The sequence below is a fragment of the Grus americana genome, chromosome 1 (assembly GCF_028858705.1).
Source record: "Grus americana isolate bGruAme1 chromosome 1, bGruAme1.mat, whole genome shotgun sequence".
Lineage (NCBI taxonomy): Eukaryota > Metazoa > Chordata > Aves > Gruiformes > Gruidae > Grus > Grus americana.
The window spans coordinates 173,732,989-173,751,157 of NC_072852.1; the positions used below are offsets into that span (position 1 = coordinate 173,732,989).

Genomic DNA, 18,169 nt, shown 5'->3' on the forward strand with positions numbered 1-18,169 from the left:
AGCTGAGACAAGTTTCGAAACTTTAGTAGTATGGATCCAGTATGGTTTCATGATTTGTCGTATTTATGTATCTGTTCATAAATAATTGGAACACAAGTAGCTGAACTTTCTCAAGTCACCTCAGCTCGTGAACTCACAAAAATTTTAAGAAAAAGGAATTGCCTATTGAGTAATTACTTACAGGAGCAGAGCTTCTAGGGAAATAATTATTTTACATGCCATTCTGGTTTGTCTGTATTGGTGAGACCTAGGACCTAGCTGAAAAAAGTGGTAGTCTTTCAGAAAGAGAATTGATGAAGACTTCCATGTGAACAAATCCTCTTTTTTGTGCAATTAAAAAGAAGCTCACAACTTCACAGAAGGCTTTCACAGCCTTATGTTTGGGCCAGCTGCTTTATGATAATTTGTGTTAATGTTCAGCTTGTCTTTCCCAGATGAGTACTCAAACATCTATGCACTGAAGGCTTCTTCCTTCAGACCTCAGGGTTATTTCTTCTCTTGCCTCAAGTGCATTTGACATCTTCAGAGCTTGTATTGAGAAAACAAAAGGGCACTTAAAGGAGGTGACCCATAAAAAGAAAGATCTTTGGACCTTAAAATAACAGGGGGCTAAATGCCTGGGTTTTGTCTTTCCATTTGCTTTAAAGATCATTCTTGCCTTTTATTCTCCTGGGGAAATGCTAACTGAAGTGAGAATGCATTGCACTTTAGAAAGCCACAGCTATCACTAGTAATGAAAAGGATTTAGCTGAAAAACTCAGTGAGGTCTATGGAATTAGTTCTATACGCTTTAGAAGCAGTTTGGGAAAGCTGAAAGATAGCTTGCTGCAGGACCTGCTCTTTCTCATCCAAAATTATTACAAAACCAAAAAGCATCACCTTAAGAGCAACATAGTGTCTCAGCTGATCTACAGTATAGGTTGTGGTCTGTTGGTTTTTGGTTTGTTTGGTTTTTGTTTTTTGTTTTGTTGTTTTTTTTTTTTTTTTTTTTTAAAAAAAAAGCTCAAATTGTGGTGTTTTTTTATTGCAGCTTTTAATTTAGCCACATTGTTTAGTGAAGGTTTTGGAATTGTCTGTCAAACATGTGATCTTTGGACCAAAATAACTCGAAAAGAAAAGGGGTGGGGGGAAGCTGCCTTCTTTCCAAGTCTTTTTCCTATTCAACTGTGTGTATTGTTCTTGCTGAAATATTCTTGCTCAACATAGGATGAATTATGGCACCCTTGTTCCTGCTGAGTAAGCTGTTGTGCTGAAGGTACTCTATGTGAACAAGAAAGGGCTAGATTGTGACATTTTTGTTGCTGTTAATGTTGTGCCTCCAAGACAGTCATAAACTAGACTTATTTTTCTCTCCCATCTGTACTGCCCCTCAGGTTGGAAGGTTTGAAGTTAACCTCATCAGTCCAGACACCAAATCTGTTGTGCTTGAAAAGAATTTTAAAGATATCTCCTCATGTTCTCAGGTAAGCATTAATAAGAAGCCACATGTGGATCATCAGGAGAAAAGGAATTTATTTGTTCTTCAACTGAGTTCTGTGCTGTTTTCCTTTATTCAGTCTCAAATGCCATTTTTAAACAGTTTCTCCTATCTAAATTACCCTGAATGAAAGTAAATTGCTGTTTTACCCCATTGGCTCCTTAATTAAAAAAAAGAAAAAAAAAAGATGGAGGGAGAGATGTTGAATGATTGTGACTAACATATATATAAATCCTGCACAAAGTTTGATGCATCAACTTCTTTGGGGAGTACAGCTGAAGAAATTGGATATTAAACTGTGATTGCTTCATGAATGCTTGCAGCAGACGTGAAGTATTGATTTGCTTTCACAAGAGTGAGATCTGTTGTTCAAATTGGGGCTTTCACTCATCTGGTAGCAGTTTCAAGTAGATACTGCACAAAAATAATGCAGTGTCATTCCCAAAGGGCTTAAGTTTAGAAAAAATAAGTGCAAAATAACCAGTCTGAACTGTTGTAGTGGCAACGTTGATCATTGGTCAGAAAACAAAGTATAAACTGTTCTGCCTTGGGAGAGCATTGGATATAATTTTGGAAATAGCTTCATCTCCATTTTGGATGCCCTAAGTGTGCTGTTTCTGAGCAGCTAAGCTCCTGAAAGCCTCTGGAAAGAAATGAGGAGAGCATCAGATCAGCCTTCCAGAAAAACAGCAGTTTACCTGCATCATTTCTTCTGGAGAATATGGCAGTAGGTGAACCTAGCTATGTCCAGTAATTAAATAAATAAATGTGTCTTTTAAAGTTAAATGCCAGGGCTGAGGGATTCACCTTTCTATCTTGCTGTTGTTCAGCACGTATTACTTCTGGCACTTTCTGTTTTGAGGTCTTATTTTATTACCTTCTTTCATTCACTATGCATGTGCATCACTTCAGGCCTCCTTAAACTTTATTATTCCCGTTTAAAGTATACTTCCTGGCATGCTGTAAACCTGTATTTCACCCACAAGTGCTTTCATTTTAATGCTCATAAATCTGCTCTTGCATGACTGTGCTACCAGTGCTAATATAAATTAAGAACTGGTCAGTACTTGTAACTCAAGTGGAGTCTTGAGCTACCAACTATAAGGTCCTTAAGTCAACTCTGCTGCTAAACTACAATTTGTATTGCTCTTGGTAGAGAAGAAAGGCCAGTGGAAATATAGAATGGGACAGTATAATCAAACAATGATGTATTAATAGCTTTATAATAAATATAGACCAAAGAAATTCCTAAAGCAGTGGCATGGAAAGCAAAATTTGCAGACGGCTTGAGTTTTCTCCCGCTTTGTGGGTGTACTGAGCTGAGTAAAAGTGACACCTCACCTTTACGTACTGGGCTCCTGGGTTGCATGTATGTACTGATAATAGTCAAAACAGTCCTTAAGTGGGGACAACCTTTCTTCTGTTGACTTTAAAGCATGGTGGAGACCAGCAAGACCATGGCAGACCTTCGAAGCCTAGCTTTCCTTCAGTAAAATGACTGTGTACAGTAAATACTGTTAGGTAATGCTGTGTGTTGGACTTTGGAGGTGAAGTGAAAAACTCTACCTCTTCGCTTTCATTTGGAGCAAAGCTTTTGTTATTTTGCATGCTTGAATAACTCAAACAGGCATTATCAGTACTGTGGGGGGTTTGTTGTTGTGGGGTTTTCTTATGCAAAACGGCTACTTTAGAGAAGTCTGGGGTTTTTTCTCTGTGTTCAATAGAAATGAAACATTAATTTGTTCAAGACTAAGGATTTGGTTGCATAAACCTCATCAGTACTTCTTTAAGAACTTGGTGCTAGCCACAGGGCTTCTTTGTTGTGGATTTATAGGGCAGTGATTTACTGAGTATTGTGAGACTGCAGCTTAAGAATATTTGTTCTTCTAAGCTTTATAAATGGTAAAAAGGAGATGTTCTCTTCAGCTTGCATTCTGGATTCTTTTAGTCTGGTCTAGTAAAGGTATTTTTATTCTGTAGCTTAAGTATGGTTGATCTGCTGCATTCAATTCATTATCTGCACTCCATATAATTGTCAAAGCAGCAAATATAATTGATGACAAACCCCTGTGTGCTGTCTAAGCTCAAGTGTCAGGCAGCTGTAGAAGTTTTCTTGGTGCAGCCTTGCTGACCTTGTTCTGGGTTCCCTCAACAAAAAGCTGTGCTCTTCTGCCATTACAAGTCCAGACACCCTCTTAAAGAAATGTGATGGAGGTACTGTTAATTGAGGAACGTACTGTGCTATTTGCACTTCAGTGGTGCAAGTGTCACGTCCATCTCCCCCACAAATATTCTCCTGTGGAGACTGAGCAATGAGACAGCAGTAGACTTGTTCAGGCACTGTCAGCAATGAGGGAACTGGCATCTCACTGAACCACCTTGAGTAAATATGGATTCCTTGCAAAACAGAGGGCAATACTTCACTGTTACATAGATCAACATATGTGTATACATCTGTTCTTTTTCCTTTTATGCCTTTGAAGACTTCATGTGTCACAGGAAAATGGATTCAATTAAGTCAGGATTAGTGTGGACTATAGTAAATTAATGCCATTTCTGCCATCTTACATGCCCTCTGCATCTTTAAGACTTGTTTCAGTAGCACAACTGCAACTTTTAGAATTTTGTTTTTAAAAACTACATTGTGTAGTGACAATATGTTCAGTCTGTCACGTAGTACGTTACCAATTTTGTCTAGAGTGTTTTCTGTAGTGACAAGCAAGTTGTTTTGCCTCCTCCCCTATTTTATGATATAGGTGTTTTCTTTGGAGACGGATCCAAGCAACTGAGTTCTACTTTCTGTTTTGTTTGAACTTGAGGGATTAGGCTTTCTTTTGGAGAAAATCTGCTATTACCATACTCAGATGATAAAAACATTGGCAAAAGCTTTAACAATAGTGAGTCATGTTCTATGAATTGAGACTGGGAATGTAGTGTTTCTTAGGAAGCAGCACTCTTTGATCTTCTCTGTGCTGTTTTTAGCAAGGCAATGTTCCCTGTCAAGCAGTTAGACTAGGATCTTTGAAAGAAACATCAGTAGTAATGTGTAGTAAGTCTTGAAACTTGTGGTAACTCAATCTCAAAGAATTTATGGAAGATTTTGGTTGGAATTCTGCATGTCACCACTCATTCCTTGCTTTTTTTAGTGTAGTTCTAACTTGTTGCTACTTTGATGCTACTCCAGTCCCGTGTTTTAGTGTGGACTTACTACATCAAGTTTTCACTGCAGAGGCAGTTCCAAATACAACCTAGGACTCCCTGCCCCTCCTTCCCTGAAACTCCAGATTTCTTAATGGAAGAAATTCATGTCCAGGTCTATTGCTGTATAACTTTTGTTTTGATTGTGTAAAAAGCTTTATGTAACTTTTAAATGCAAAAAGCAATTTAAAAGATAACTATTGTAGTTGTACAATAGATCATTAGAAGTATGCATTTATAGTTTCTCAAATTTTTGCATTGGCAAGCGTTGGAGTCTGGTAACTATTTTGAGGATAACTTTGGAAATGAAACCTAGTTATAAAACAGTCCATTAATGCTGTTTTTAAACTCTTTCAGGGTATAAAACATGTTGATCACTTTGGCTTCATTTGCCGGGAATCTGTGGAACCTGGCTTAAGCCAGTATGTTTGCTATGTGTTCCAGTGTGCAAGTGAGTCTCTGGTGAGTATTTGTTAATGATCCTAACCTTTCCATCGGAGGATATCTGAGGCATTTCCTACACCATGGGAGTCTGTGTTATTCTGCTGTGTCAGCTCACCTCAGTGGTTACATCTTCTCAGGTGTGAGACCTCAGTTGTGAATATGAAAATATGCAATAGAAATGCATACATTCTGTTGATATAAAGCCTATATCCTAGTACTCTGCATATATCAATAACAGATAGAATAAATCCAGATGGATGACTTCACACATGCAGACTGTGAGCATATTTGGGCTCTATATTTGATTGTAACTCTTGCATTTCTAATTGTTGAGACACTTGGTTCCCCCATTAAACATGTAATTGCACATATTGAATCAGTAACAAAGCTGATGATAAAACCTGAACATACTTTTCAGGGTAGAATTTAAACTACTGGCCTGATCCTGCATGTGGCTTTAGTATTTTCCCTGTAGCCTGTTTTGTTCCTCAGGAGAAGAAAATAGCAGCATCTGATCAGAGAAGAAGAAAACCATAATATGTGTGGATGTGTGTAACTATAAAAGAAGTCCATTGGACATTTAATGAAGTATGTGTCAATTGAAGTTCCAGGTGACAGTGATTTAACTGATACAGGTAGCTTAATAGCGAGATGCATACAGGAAATCATTTTGGCTACTACCTTTTTATCTTAAAGGTCTGATGCTTTGAAAGAAGTTGGTTTCTGTTCTGAAACATGTTTGTTCCTGATGGCTGTGCTAATAGCTGCTAGCCTTTTTCAGCTAACCTTAAAAATCAGCCTTCTAACTAGCTGAAAATGTAAGTTGTTAATCCATTGTCTAGCTTGAGAGTGAATAGATTTACATCAATAAAACTTCAAACAGCTAACAGCCTTACACAATGCATAGTCCAAGAGCGATCAAAAGAGACTTTAGGGCCTTGGGACAGTTCCTGAGGGAATCTGGTGCACAGGTGTTTTGTTGTGTTTTTTTTTTTCTCTCTCTCCTTCCTGTTGCGGGCAGTGACACTGGGAGAAACAGACAGACCCAGTCTATCAGTACATGGCTCCGTGGCTGGTGTCACCACCACAATTTTGGGTTTTTCGATAATGGGATGGCCTACATGGCACAAGACTTCCTGGCGTCAAATGGGATTCACCTTTCTCAACGGTCTTTGCCCAGGAGCTTGCAGGGCTCATTGACAGAGCTTTAAACATGGCTTGAAGGGGGAGGGGGATATAATACCAGGCTTGCCTGCAACAAGCTGTGGGATGACACACCAAGGTTAGAGGGACAGGGTGCCAGCAAGGGCCCTCAGCCTGTTGCTCAGAGATGTGCTGGATACACTGCAGCATGCTTGAAGTCTTATGGAGATGAGCTAGGGGCTCCTGAGGTAACAGCAACCAACAGGGAAACACCGGTGAAATATCTCAAAGGAACTCCAGCCAGTAAGTCAGCTTCATTGGGAGCCCAACTTAAATGCCTCTATGCAAACGCACGTATCACGGGGAATAAAGAGGAGTTAGATGCACGCGCACACCTGCAGGACTGTGATCTCATTGGCGTCATGGAGACATGGTGGGATGGCTCCTATGACTGGAGTGTTGGAATGGAAGGATGCAGGCTTTTTAGGAAGGACAGGCAGGGGAGTCAAGGAGGGGGTGTTCGCCTCAATGTCAATGACCAGCTGGAGTGCACGGAGCTCCACCTGGGGATGGATGAGGAGCCGACTGAGAGCTTATGGGTCAGGATTAAGGGAGGGCAGGGACAGGGGAACATTATAGCGGGGGTCTGCTACAGGCCACCTGACCAGGAAGACTGAGCAGATGAGGCCCTCTATAAACAGATGGGAGCAGCCTCATGTTCACAAGCCCTGGTCCTTATAGGGAACTTCAGCCACCCTGATATCTGTTGGAAGGACAACAGAGCAGGGCATAAGCAATCCAAGAAGTTCTTGGAATGCATTGATGATAACTTTCTCCTCCAAGTGATAGAGGAGCCAACAAGCAGAGGTGTCATGCTAGACCTAGTTCTCACCAACATGGAGGGAGTGGGGAACGTGAAGCTCAAGGGCAGCCTTGGCTGCAGTGACCATGAAATGGTGGAGTTCAAGATTCTCAGGGCAGCAAGGAGTGCGCACAGCAGTCTCACTACCCTGGACTTCAGGAGACTTTGGCCTCTTCAGGGACCTGCTTGGTAGAGTACCATGGGACAAAGCCCTGGAGGGAAGAGGGGTCCTAGGAAGCTGGTTAGTATTCAAGGATCACCTCCTCCAAGCTCAGGAGTGATGCATCCCAACAAAGAGGAAGTCAGGCAAAAACACCAGGAGGCCTGCATGGATGAACAAGGGAGCTCATGGACAAACTCAAACACAAAAAGGAGGAAGCCTACAGAGGGTGGAAGCAAGGGCAGGTAGCCTGGGAGGAATACAGAGAAATTGTCTGAGCAGCCAGGGATCAGGTTAGGAAAGCTAAAGCCCTGATAGAATTAAATCTGGCCAGGGACATCAAGGGCAACAAGAAAAGCTTCTATAGGTACATCAGTGATAAAAGGATGACTAGGGAAAATTTGGGCCCCCTCCAGAGTGAAATGGGAGACCTCGTTACCTGAGATATGGAGAAGGCTGAGGTACTCAACAACTCTTTTGCCTCAGTCTTCACCAGCAAGGGCTCCAGCCACACCGCCCAAGTCGCAGAAGGCAAAGGCAGGGACTGGGAGAATGAAGAACTGCCCACTGTAGGAGAAGATTGGGTTTGAGAATATCTAAGGAAGCTGAAGGTGCCCAAGTCCATGGGACCTGATGAGATACATCCGTGGGTCCTGGGGTACTCTTGATCATATTTGAGAAGTTGTGGCAGTCCAGTGAAGTTCCCACCGACTGGAAAAGGGGAAACATAACCCCCATTTTTTTGAAAGAGATTAAAGGAAGACCCAGGGAACTATAGACCGGTCAGTCTCACCTCTGTGCCCAGCAAGATCATGGAGCAGACCCTCCTGGGAGCTATGCTCAGGCACATGGAAAATAAGGAGGTGATTGGTGACAGCCAACACGGCTTCACTAGGGGCAAATCATGCCTGACAAATTTGGTGGCCTTCTATGACTGGGTTACAGCACTGATTGGATAAGGGAGGAGTGACAGACATCATCTACCTGGACTTGTGCAAAGCATTTGACGCTGTCACACACAACATCCTTGTCTCTAAATTGGAGAAACATGGATTTGACAGATGGACCGCTCGGTGGATAAGGAATTGGCTGGATGATTGCACTCAGAGAGTTGTGGTCAACGGCTCAATGTCCAAGTGGAGATCAGCAATGAGTGGCGTTCCTCAGGGGTCGGTACTGGGACCGGCACTGTTCAACATCTTTGTCGGCGACATGGACAGTGGGATCGAGTGCACCCTCAGCAAGTTTGCCAACAACACCAAGCTGTGTGGTGTGGTCGACATGCTGGAGGGAAGGGATGCCATCCAGAGGGACCTTGACAGGCTGGAGAGGTGGGCCCATGCAAACTGCATGAAGTTCAACAAGGCCAAGTGCAAGGTCCTGCACGTGGGTCAGTGCAATCCCAAGCACAGCTGTAGGCTGGGCGAGGAATAGATTGAAGGCAGCTCTGAGGAGGACTTGGGGGTGTTGGTGGATGAGAAGCTCAGCGTGACCCAGCAATGTGAGCTTGCAGTCCAGGAAGGCAACCATATCCTGGGCTGTATCAAAAGAAGCAGGTCAAAGGATGTCATCCTCCACCTCTACTCTGCTCTCATGAGACCCCACCTGAAGGACTGTGTCCAGTTCTTGGCGCCCCCAATGTAAGGACTCGGAGCTGTTGGAGAGAGTCCAGAGGAGGGCCACGAAGCTGATCAGAGGGCTGGAGCACCTCTCCTATGATGAGAGGCTGAGAGTTGGGGTTGTTCAGCCTGGAGAAGAGAAGGCTCCAGGGAGACCTTAGAGCAGTCTTCCAGTACCTGAAGCGGGCCTACAGGAAAGATGGAGGGGGGCTGTTTACAAGGGTGTGTAATGATAGGACAAGGGGTAATGGCTTTAAACTGAAGGAGGGTTGATTTAGATTAGCTATTAGGAAGAAATTCTTCATTGTGAGGGTGGTGAGGCACTGGAACAGGTTGCCCAGAGAAGCTGTGGATGCCCCATCCCTGGAAGTGTTCAAGGCCAGGTTGGATGGGGCTTTGGGCAGCGTGGTCTAGTGGAGGGTGTCCCTGCCCATGGCAGGGGGGTTGGAACTACATGATCTTTGAGGTCCTCTGCCAACCAAAACCATTCTGTGATTCTATGTACAATGGTAGCTGACACTGCACTTTAATCAAAATAGGAGCTTGTTATGAAATCAGCTCTGTCTTTGGACTAACAGAAAATGTTACATCTGACCTATTGATGAATTTGACCATGCATAATTCAAAGACTTAAGATGTGGTATATAAAGAAACCACGTATTTATGAACCTCTTCACATATTCTAGTACTGATACGTGTGGGTATGCCCATGTTGCAATGTGAAATGAACGTTCCTGAGCTACTTTCAGATGCAATCACTTGGACCTCAGTGACAGTTTGACTGTGGCAGGGCAAAGCTGTAAAACCTACTGCTTTCTGGATTCTGTGCTGCCAGGGAGGCTATGTTGCTAGTCTTGTGTATATTTGCTCCAAACCTAGCTGCAGACTGTGCTACCGTTCTCATGATTTTAGTGTAGTCATAATCCTTATGCTTAGCACTCTTCTGTGGATCTTCCATTTGAGAGGCATTGTTACCAACTTTTCAGAATTATCAGTCTGTTTCGCAAGACGTATATTCACTGTTCAATGCCCTGCTTTATTACTAAGAAGAGAGAGTACTCAGAAATTACTGTTAGTGCTTAAAACTGTAGGGTTTAAAAAAAACAAAACCCTAAACATATTGGGACACAAACTAATTCAAATTTTCCCATTCAGATACCCTTTTTAAATTTCATTTTGTTTTTGTTTTCCAAGTGACAGACTCTCAAAAAAATCCGTGTGTTTTCAATGTTAGACTGCATGATTTTGATCTCAAATATTTCAGCTTGGAGCTTCTTGCTTATTTAAAAAAAAAAAAAAAGCAAAGGTAAGAGCAACGACCTGATTCTGAAGTAGAATAGTGATTTCTTTCCTAAGATTGTCTTCAAGCTGTTGTCTTCTTCTTTCCATGCTAATGCAAAGACTTAATTAAACAGCTTTTATAAAGCATTGTATTCCCCTAAAATACAGACAGGGGAACTGCAAGTGCTTTGTATTTAAAGTGTGGGAGTGTATTTGAATGAGCGCAGAGAAACGCTGTCACCTCTGACCTTTCTTACATCCCAGTTGAGATTTTCCAGTGCTGATGTGTGGGAACATAGCACTGCTGTATTTGTGGTAGTGGCGGAGGAAAGATCAGGGCAGGCTGGCAGTACTTAGAGATAAGATGAAACTGGTAGCCAGTCTAGTAGGCTGGAGAAAAGTGAATGACTATGAGAAGCTCCTGTCTGCCAGCAAGATGGGTCTGTGGGGTTTTGTGCTAAAATGGTACATTTTTGTTTATATACCGTCTTTTCCCTCCCTCCCCTTTAGGTTGATGAGGTAATGCTTACCCTGAAACAAGCCTTTAGCACTGCTGCAGCTCTGCAAAATGCCAAGACGCAGATTAAACTGTGTGAGGCCTGCCCTATGCATTCATTGCACAAACTTTGTGAAAGAATTGAAGGTAGTAGCTGAGTTTATTTTCTAATTGTGTTTTTCTGATTGTTCTAGAAGAATTTTACTATATCTGTTAATTTTAATTGTCAACTATGTGCTTTCAATTTAAACAGCGTAAGAGCAGAGGGAAAAGTATCCCAATAAGCAATTCTTACCATCACTTTGCACTCTCTGTAATCACATGCAGATGATAGCAGTAATGATATTGTAACTGAATATAGTAGAGCTTGTGTTACAAATACATACTCTTTCATTGTTGTACCTCTCTTAAATGTTAAGCAGAGCAGAAAAACCTGCCAGTTAATCTTTTTTTTTTTTTTTTTTTGGAAGATGCATGCTTTCAAAATGGGTCATAAAAAGACAGTTGTGATCAAAAAGGGTCTTGCTTTTTCATGTGTGTGTTCTTTCTTGATGGGGTCATTTTTTTCCTTCTTTGTTTTTATTCTCTTCCACACTTCACAATCTAGTTCTGTTACGGGAAATAAATTATTAAGTTAGGAGATTAGTATCTAATATAAAAGCGAAGGCAGCTGCCTGGCTTCAAATATGAATATACAAACCTTTGTAGTTTTTCTGGAACTGAGGTATGCCAGAACATATGCAAGAAAATCTTACAAGACAGAATTTTTTTAAAAAGTTAGTAGCAGGATCCTATTTTTACAGTCATTCCACTATGTCTTCTTGCAAAGTGTCGTATACAAAAAACCCAAATATGTTACACTAGTCTTGTATGTTCTGGTGATGAGAAGAACTGGCAATTATCAGCATCATCTTCGTTAAAAGTCACTTGCTACTTACCTCCCTCTGGTGGATGAAAAGCAAAGTATGAAATCTTGGTGGAGTGAAATTCTGTTAGGTTGTGACTTGTATTTTCCAGGTTTACAACTGATAGTCAGAAGTGATAAAGCTTAATTGGGAAAGTCTTCTGTCAATGAAAAACTATAGAGGCTGCTGTATAAGGCAGTGTAAGTATCTTGAATATGGGTACTTGCAAGCCTGGGATGAGTATCCAGTATCAAAATAAATTCTCTTCTAGGGTAACAACTTGAATACCATAGTAGTACTTTCATAAACTTTTTACTTAGTGACTGAAAGACTTATTTTAGTGTCCCTTTCTTATTATCCGTCTGCTTTGTTTAGTCTGGAAGTTTATGACAATCAAACCCAGGGCTTTATGACTTTGGGAAATCTTGATCTGTTTTGATTGCAGTTCTCTACAAATTATACCTACCTTGGATGAAAAAACCCCATATATATTCATCTGATTCAGGGGATTTGTTTTCCCCACAATTTTTTTCCTAGAACAAGCTCTGTGAGCAAATTTGCACTTTATCGAACATCAGAAATTCTTTCCTTTATTCTTATGGCTTTTATGCTGCTCTTGCTTTTAAGTGTCTTCAGTCCTCTGGTCTGACCTATAATCCTACCCTTTTCTTGTATAGAAATACATCTAAACTTTTCAATTAAAAGCATCTGAAAACTTCTGAGCATCTTGTGCATTGAGTATCTTTCTAGTTATATCCCTGATCTGTTCCTCTCTTCCTGCTATCCCATACAGTTGTCAGGCTTCCATCTTAGTGATCTCATGCTACTAGGACAGAAGACATCAGTGGGGTGGAGAGTGTAACCTGTTACACAGGAGCCAGCCACTTAGCTGCTGCTAGTTCTGTTTTTCTGCTAAAGAAAGGAGACAAACCCATGTGGTTTAGCAAAACTTGAAGTATTTTGTATCAGGTATACTGTAAATATACAACTGTCATACAATAAACTTGTACAAACGCAAATGCAGGCTTATATCTTCTACTACCATTTTTTCAAAAGTTTTTTGAGAGATTTGAGAATCTAGAAGCTTTAACGTTCCTTTCGTTTCTCAGGACTCTATCCACCAAGAGCCAAACTTGTAATTCAGAGACATCTGTCGTCACTAACTGATAATGAGCAAGCGGACATTTTTGAACGTGTTCAGGTAATATGTTAGATGCTGTTGTCTCAAATTTGAAACACTGTGATAAAATGGACTAGATGTTTTTTCTTTTGATTGTTTTGTTATGTAGTTGATGTAGAATTTATTGTTGTTCCACCAAACCATACTGAAATAGCATGCTCCAATCGAACCTCCTGTGTGATACACTGCTACTGGAAAAGTTTTGATTCCCAAGTCTGCTGAGATGTTCTGCGTTCATACACAGAGTGGGTTTTTTTGAGCTTAGTTCTTCATCTGTAAATGCATTTCCCTACTTGAAAGTGATGTGGGAACGAATTGAGAGCAGGTGAGACATGCAGATATCAGAGGTGGTTGGTATTTGCAGCTTTCTGACTTATTCTGAGGCAAGAAGTGTATGCAATTGTACTCAAGCAGATGAAGTATACAGTAATTTAGGCTTCCAAAGACTGTGCTCCTCGCTAGCTTCCTGAAGAAGGGAATGCCTGTTTGGTGTTTTGTGGATTCCTTATTCCATTTCTAAGGATATACAAAGACAGAAAACCTTAGGGAACAAAATGTGGGGCGTAAAGCTCCCTCTTCTCCTCAGCCTGTAACATTCTCCATATGGAAAGCTTTGGTCTGTTTTGCTTAGGAACATGAAGGCACACAAATTGTAGTGCAATTTGACACGCTAATGGTTCACTCTGGCATCTGGCATATCAATATATTAACTTCAAAGAATATATACATATGGAAGGGAAAATAAACAAATCATGACTTGAAAGACAACTTTTTTTCTGTTCTTTGCTGTTACTGACAGAAAATGAAGCCTGACAATGACCAGGAAGAAAATGAACTTGTGATCTTACATCTACGCCAACTCTGTGAAACTAAGCAGAAAACGCACATTCACATTGGTGAAGCACCATCGGTAAAGCTTATTTTTGTATTATTTCTCTTCTTCCTCCTACCCCATTCAAATACAACCTTGAATAGTATCAGGGCCATTGCTAGAGTTCATCAGGGGTAGCTGAAGCTAGATATTGTAATTAAAAGAGGACTGTGAAAGAGAAGTAATTTGATTTGATTTACAGTGGTATGCTTGGAGTTTTTTAAGTTTTGGGGGGCAGGAAGGGAGGGAAGACAACAACCAATTATTTTTAGATCTAGATTTCCTTACAGTGTAAGGATACCTTTGTCTGTCCTTACTCCCAAACAGTCATTTCCGGGCGAGTAGGAATTAAGAGAGTATTGGTTACAGTTGAAACTACGAACTTATCTAGCAAAGGAAATGAGTAGCAGTATTGTTAAATTAATATGTTTTTACAAGACAGTCTTTAGGGATGAAATAAGTCTTTAACTGTGTTGTTTTTTTGGGGGTGTGGCTGTTTTGTTTTGGTGGGGGGGTCCTTTGATTTTATTTTTTTAAAGGCCGAGGGTATGTTGTTTGTTATGTAACTTGGTTCCACTCTAGTCTTTGGAGGTCTACAATTGCAAAAAGAATTGCCAAAGCTGAATTGTGTCCTTGCTCATTTCAACAGACCATTTCTAACAGTGCGATTCCAGAAAGCACCACCAGTGGTGGCAGGTTTAAACTTGACATTCTGAAAAACAAGGCCAAGAAATCCTTGACTAGCTCTCTGGAAAATATCTTCTCAAGGGTAAGATTAACAACTCACTGTCAGCAGCTCTTCCAAGTATCCTTGATAGTAAAGACCTATCAGACATTTATTTTTTTCTTTGTTTTTTCTCCTCAGTCTGATAAATACTTAGTGAAGCGATATCCCTCTTGTGAAATCTGAGGGTTATAGCTGGGTTGATTGTGACTTAACTGTACTAGAAAGTTTATGGTAACGCCACACATACAGAGGGGAAAAAAGGCAACTTCTGAATAATGAATGCTGATAGAAGGTAGCAAATGAGTTAGCTGAGCATTATCAAATGTGTTGCTTCAGTATAAAAAAAAATAATCAGAATGGTTGCATGATCCCATGAAGAGGCATGTTATCTTTTTTGAAAGTGTGACTAAGTGTGCCTGCATAAACTGGAAATCATTCTGTTCTGAGACTTAATGCCTTATCTCTCATAGCTAAAATTACTCATATTGGTCACTAAGAATCTTTAGAAAGTAGTAACAAAGTTGTCCTTTTACGGGGGAAAAAATAAAGGCAATAGATTTTTTTAAAAGTGAGTTGTTCTTCATTTCAGTCTTACTAGCCAGGTATGATGTGGAATTGCAGATAATTACTGGAACTCTCTTACATTAAATAGCCTTTTAAAGGAGAAGTCTGAATTGCAAGTTTTGCTTAGTGTCCCCTGCTCAACAGGGAGAGTCCTGAAAGCAGAGAAGAGGCATATAGAGGAGTAACTGAAGAAGGCTGGGTGCCTGCAATCCAGTATGTCGTTACAGAGAAAGTGTGATGAGCTGTGAATATTGGATGGTGAGGTCTAAATATAATTTGGAGCAGTGAAATTAAGTTCCTTCTGCTAGTAATTTGAAAAGTACCATGCTAAATCAAGGCCTAAATTGCACTTGTCCTGCAGCTTATATGGGTATGGTATAAAGTAACCTGCAAATGTAGGATGCCACAGATGTTCCTTATAAAGGAGGCAAAATACTGTTCACCAGGGAGAATCCTTAGAACTGTTTGTACTTAAGGTTAGATGTGAATTTGACCTGGGACTAAAGCTAGCATTAAAACTCTCCTGGTCAAATCTGGCCTATGTTGTGTAGCAAGTTTTACACACTAGGGACTTGATCTGAATAGAGAGAGAGCGAGCGAGCGTGCAAAAGAGCGATGACAGTCAGAAGATCTGGATAATTTCAGCAGTCTGGAATATCATCAAATGGTGACAGCTACAGTCATGCATCTGCTGAGTCTGATTTCTTTTCCACATCTAAAAGACATGTGACTGGAAAGTGATCTAGCTCTGATGGTGGGTCACTAACCTTGCAGTACATCACTGGAAATAACACAGTAAAGCAGCCCTGCCATATGTGGACATACTAGCACTCTGATCATGTCAAGGAAAAATCATTTAGATGAAATACCCTGCTTGAGTTGAAGAGTCTCCGAAGGGAAATTGCTAATATTTTGTTGGTTTTGATACAGTATGTTCTTTCTCACCAGGGCCACGGTGACACACTGCATGTTACAGTACGAAGATTTACACAGTCCATGATTGAGTTCAAGTGGACACCTGAATCTGGATTAGGGCCATTTTAAGTTTGCTATTTATGAAGCGGGCTTGCTGTTCTGAGGAAGGTTGGCTCATCTTTAACTTCAAACTGCAAGAGATCAGCAACAGCAGTATGTTGTAGTGAATCATGATACAAACAGGGCTTCATCCTTGCAGATCCATTTAAAGGTTACTGTGGTGGGTTGACCCTGGCTGGAGGCCAGGTGCCCACCAGAGCCGCTCTCTCGCTCCCCTCATTCACTAAACAAGGGAGAAAAGGCATAACGAAATGCTTGTAGGTCGAGATAAGGACAGGGAGAGATCACTCACTAATTGTTGTCACGAGCAAAACAGACCGAACTGAGAGAGGGAATTCATCTAACTTATTACTAGGCAAAACAGAATAGAGGAATGAGAAAATAAAATCAACTCTTAAAACGCCTCCCCCCACCCCTCCCATCTTCCTGGGCTCAACTTCACTCCCGGCTTCAACCTTCCCCCCCTCAGAGGCACAGGGGGACAGGGAATGGGGGTTACGGTCAGTTCATCACACGGTGTTTCTGCTGCTTCTTCATCCTCAGGGGGAGGACTCCTCTCATCATTCCCCTGCTCCAGCATGGAGTCCCTCTGACGGGGTGCAGACCTTCAGGAGCAGACTGCTCCAGCGTGGGGGTCCCCCACAGGGTCACAAGTCCTGCCAGCAAACCTGCCCTGGCGTGGGCTCCCCTCTTCACGGGTCCACCGGTCCGGCCAGGAGCTTGTTCCAGCGTGGGCTTCCCACAGGGCCGCAGCCTCCTTCAGGTGCCTCCACCTGCTCTGGCGTGGGGTCCTCCACGGGCTGCAGGTGGAATCTCTACACCCCCTCATCCTTCCTCCATGGGCTGCAGGGGGACAGCCTGCTTCACCATGGTCTTCACCACGGGCTGCAGGGGGGGATCTCTACTCCGGTGCCTGGAGCACCTCCTCCCCCTCCTTCTGCACTGACCTTGGTGTCTGCAGAGTTTCTTACATCTTCTCACTCTTCCCTCCGGCTGCAAAAGCGCTCTCTCTATCTGTTTTTTTTCTTCTTAAATATGTTATCACAGAGGCGCTGATTGGCTTGGCCTTGGCCAGCAGCAGGTCCGTCTTGGAGCCGGCTGGCATTGGCTCTATCAGACACAGGGGAAGCTTCTAGCAGCTTCTCACAGAAGCTACCCCTGTAGCCCACCCCCGCTACCAAAACCTTGCCACGCAAACCCAACACAGTTACATAATGCAAGACTGAGAGAAATAATTTACAGTGCAGCTCAACCACTAATTATTTTGCTAAAGCAGGTATATATGACAAGTGTCTCTCTGCGTGTATACTGTTACATGCATATGTGTGTTATACAATGACTGTTTCAATACTTATTATTCTTCATCAGGCTATTACAACAAGCCTAATGGATTGTGGCTAATTCCTAAAGGTATTTAGGTACCAAATACCTATTGGTGTGGTGGGTTTTCCCCTCCTTAAGCCAGCTGCAAATCACATGGTATTGATGTAATGGGATGCTAATTATTGCATGACTTAATCATCTTTATTTTAAAGTATATTTAGTAACAAAGAAACTAGGAAGAAATTCAGGGGTTTTTCTGAAGTTGATATTCAGCATCTTTTTGTAGATAAAAAAAATTTAAGTAAAAAAGTGAAAGTCAGTATATGTGGGGGAGATACTTACACATCCTCAGTTTTAGCAAAATTAGAAATAAGTAAGTAGTAACCAGATATCTGGGAACATTTTAAGTGGATGGCTTCTTAGCTAGATAAATAGCATCAAGTGACATCTTAAGCTACTTGAAGGAGTAGCTGCTCACTAATCACCGTAGGGAAACATGCTGGGTTCTGCACTCTGGCTTCCCTTAGTCCCAGAGGAATGTCACTTTTTCACTTGTTTGTGTTGCTGGACTGATCTTATTTTTGTCAGATTTGAACTGAAAACAGGCTGTGGCTTCCTAATGAGGTACCTCAGAAAAATAAATATAACCTCTGTTTGACCTTATGAACAGATTTTTTCCAGTCCATGCTGCACTAACCTCTTCCGTTGTTGTTTTTTTCTGAACCAAAAAGCCATTCTTACAGTGCCAAAAGTGTGTGCTCTAAAGCTAGTGAGAAACTTCCAAGTTATCCTTTGCTTTTGTTTTATTGTGAGGTCATTGAAGAGATGCTTCAGGCAGAGTATTCACTGGTAATGAACTTAAATGGGGTAATGTACTTAAAGGG

General features: G+C 41.5%; 1 protein-coding gene across 3 annotated transcripts in view; it reads left to right on the forward strand.

Annotated features, from left to right (window-relative positions):
• The window catches only part of TBC1D4 (TBC1 domain family member 4), a 121,030-nt gene that overhangs the window by 68,534 nt on the left and 34,327 nt on the right, over positions 1 to 18,169 (forward strand). For all 3 annotated transcript variants that reach the window (XM_054843958.1, XM_054843948.1, XM_054843967.1), the window contains exons 3-8: positions 1,374 to 1,463; positions 5,033 to 5,137; positions 10,695 to 10,827; positions 12,695 to 12,786; positions 13,565 to 13,675; positions 14,286 to 14,405. In XM_054843958.1, coding sequence (XP_054699933.1) covers positions 1,374 to 1,463; positions 5,033 to 5,137; positions 10,695 to 10,827; positions 12,695 to 12,786; positions 13,565 to 13,675; positions 14,286 to 14,405 — 651 coding nt within the window. The remainder of the gene's footprint in view (positions 1 to 1,373; positions 1,464 to 5,032; positions 5,138 to 10,694; positions 10,828 to 12,694; positions 12,787 to 13,564; positions 13,676 to 14,285; positions 14,406 to 18,169) is intronic.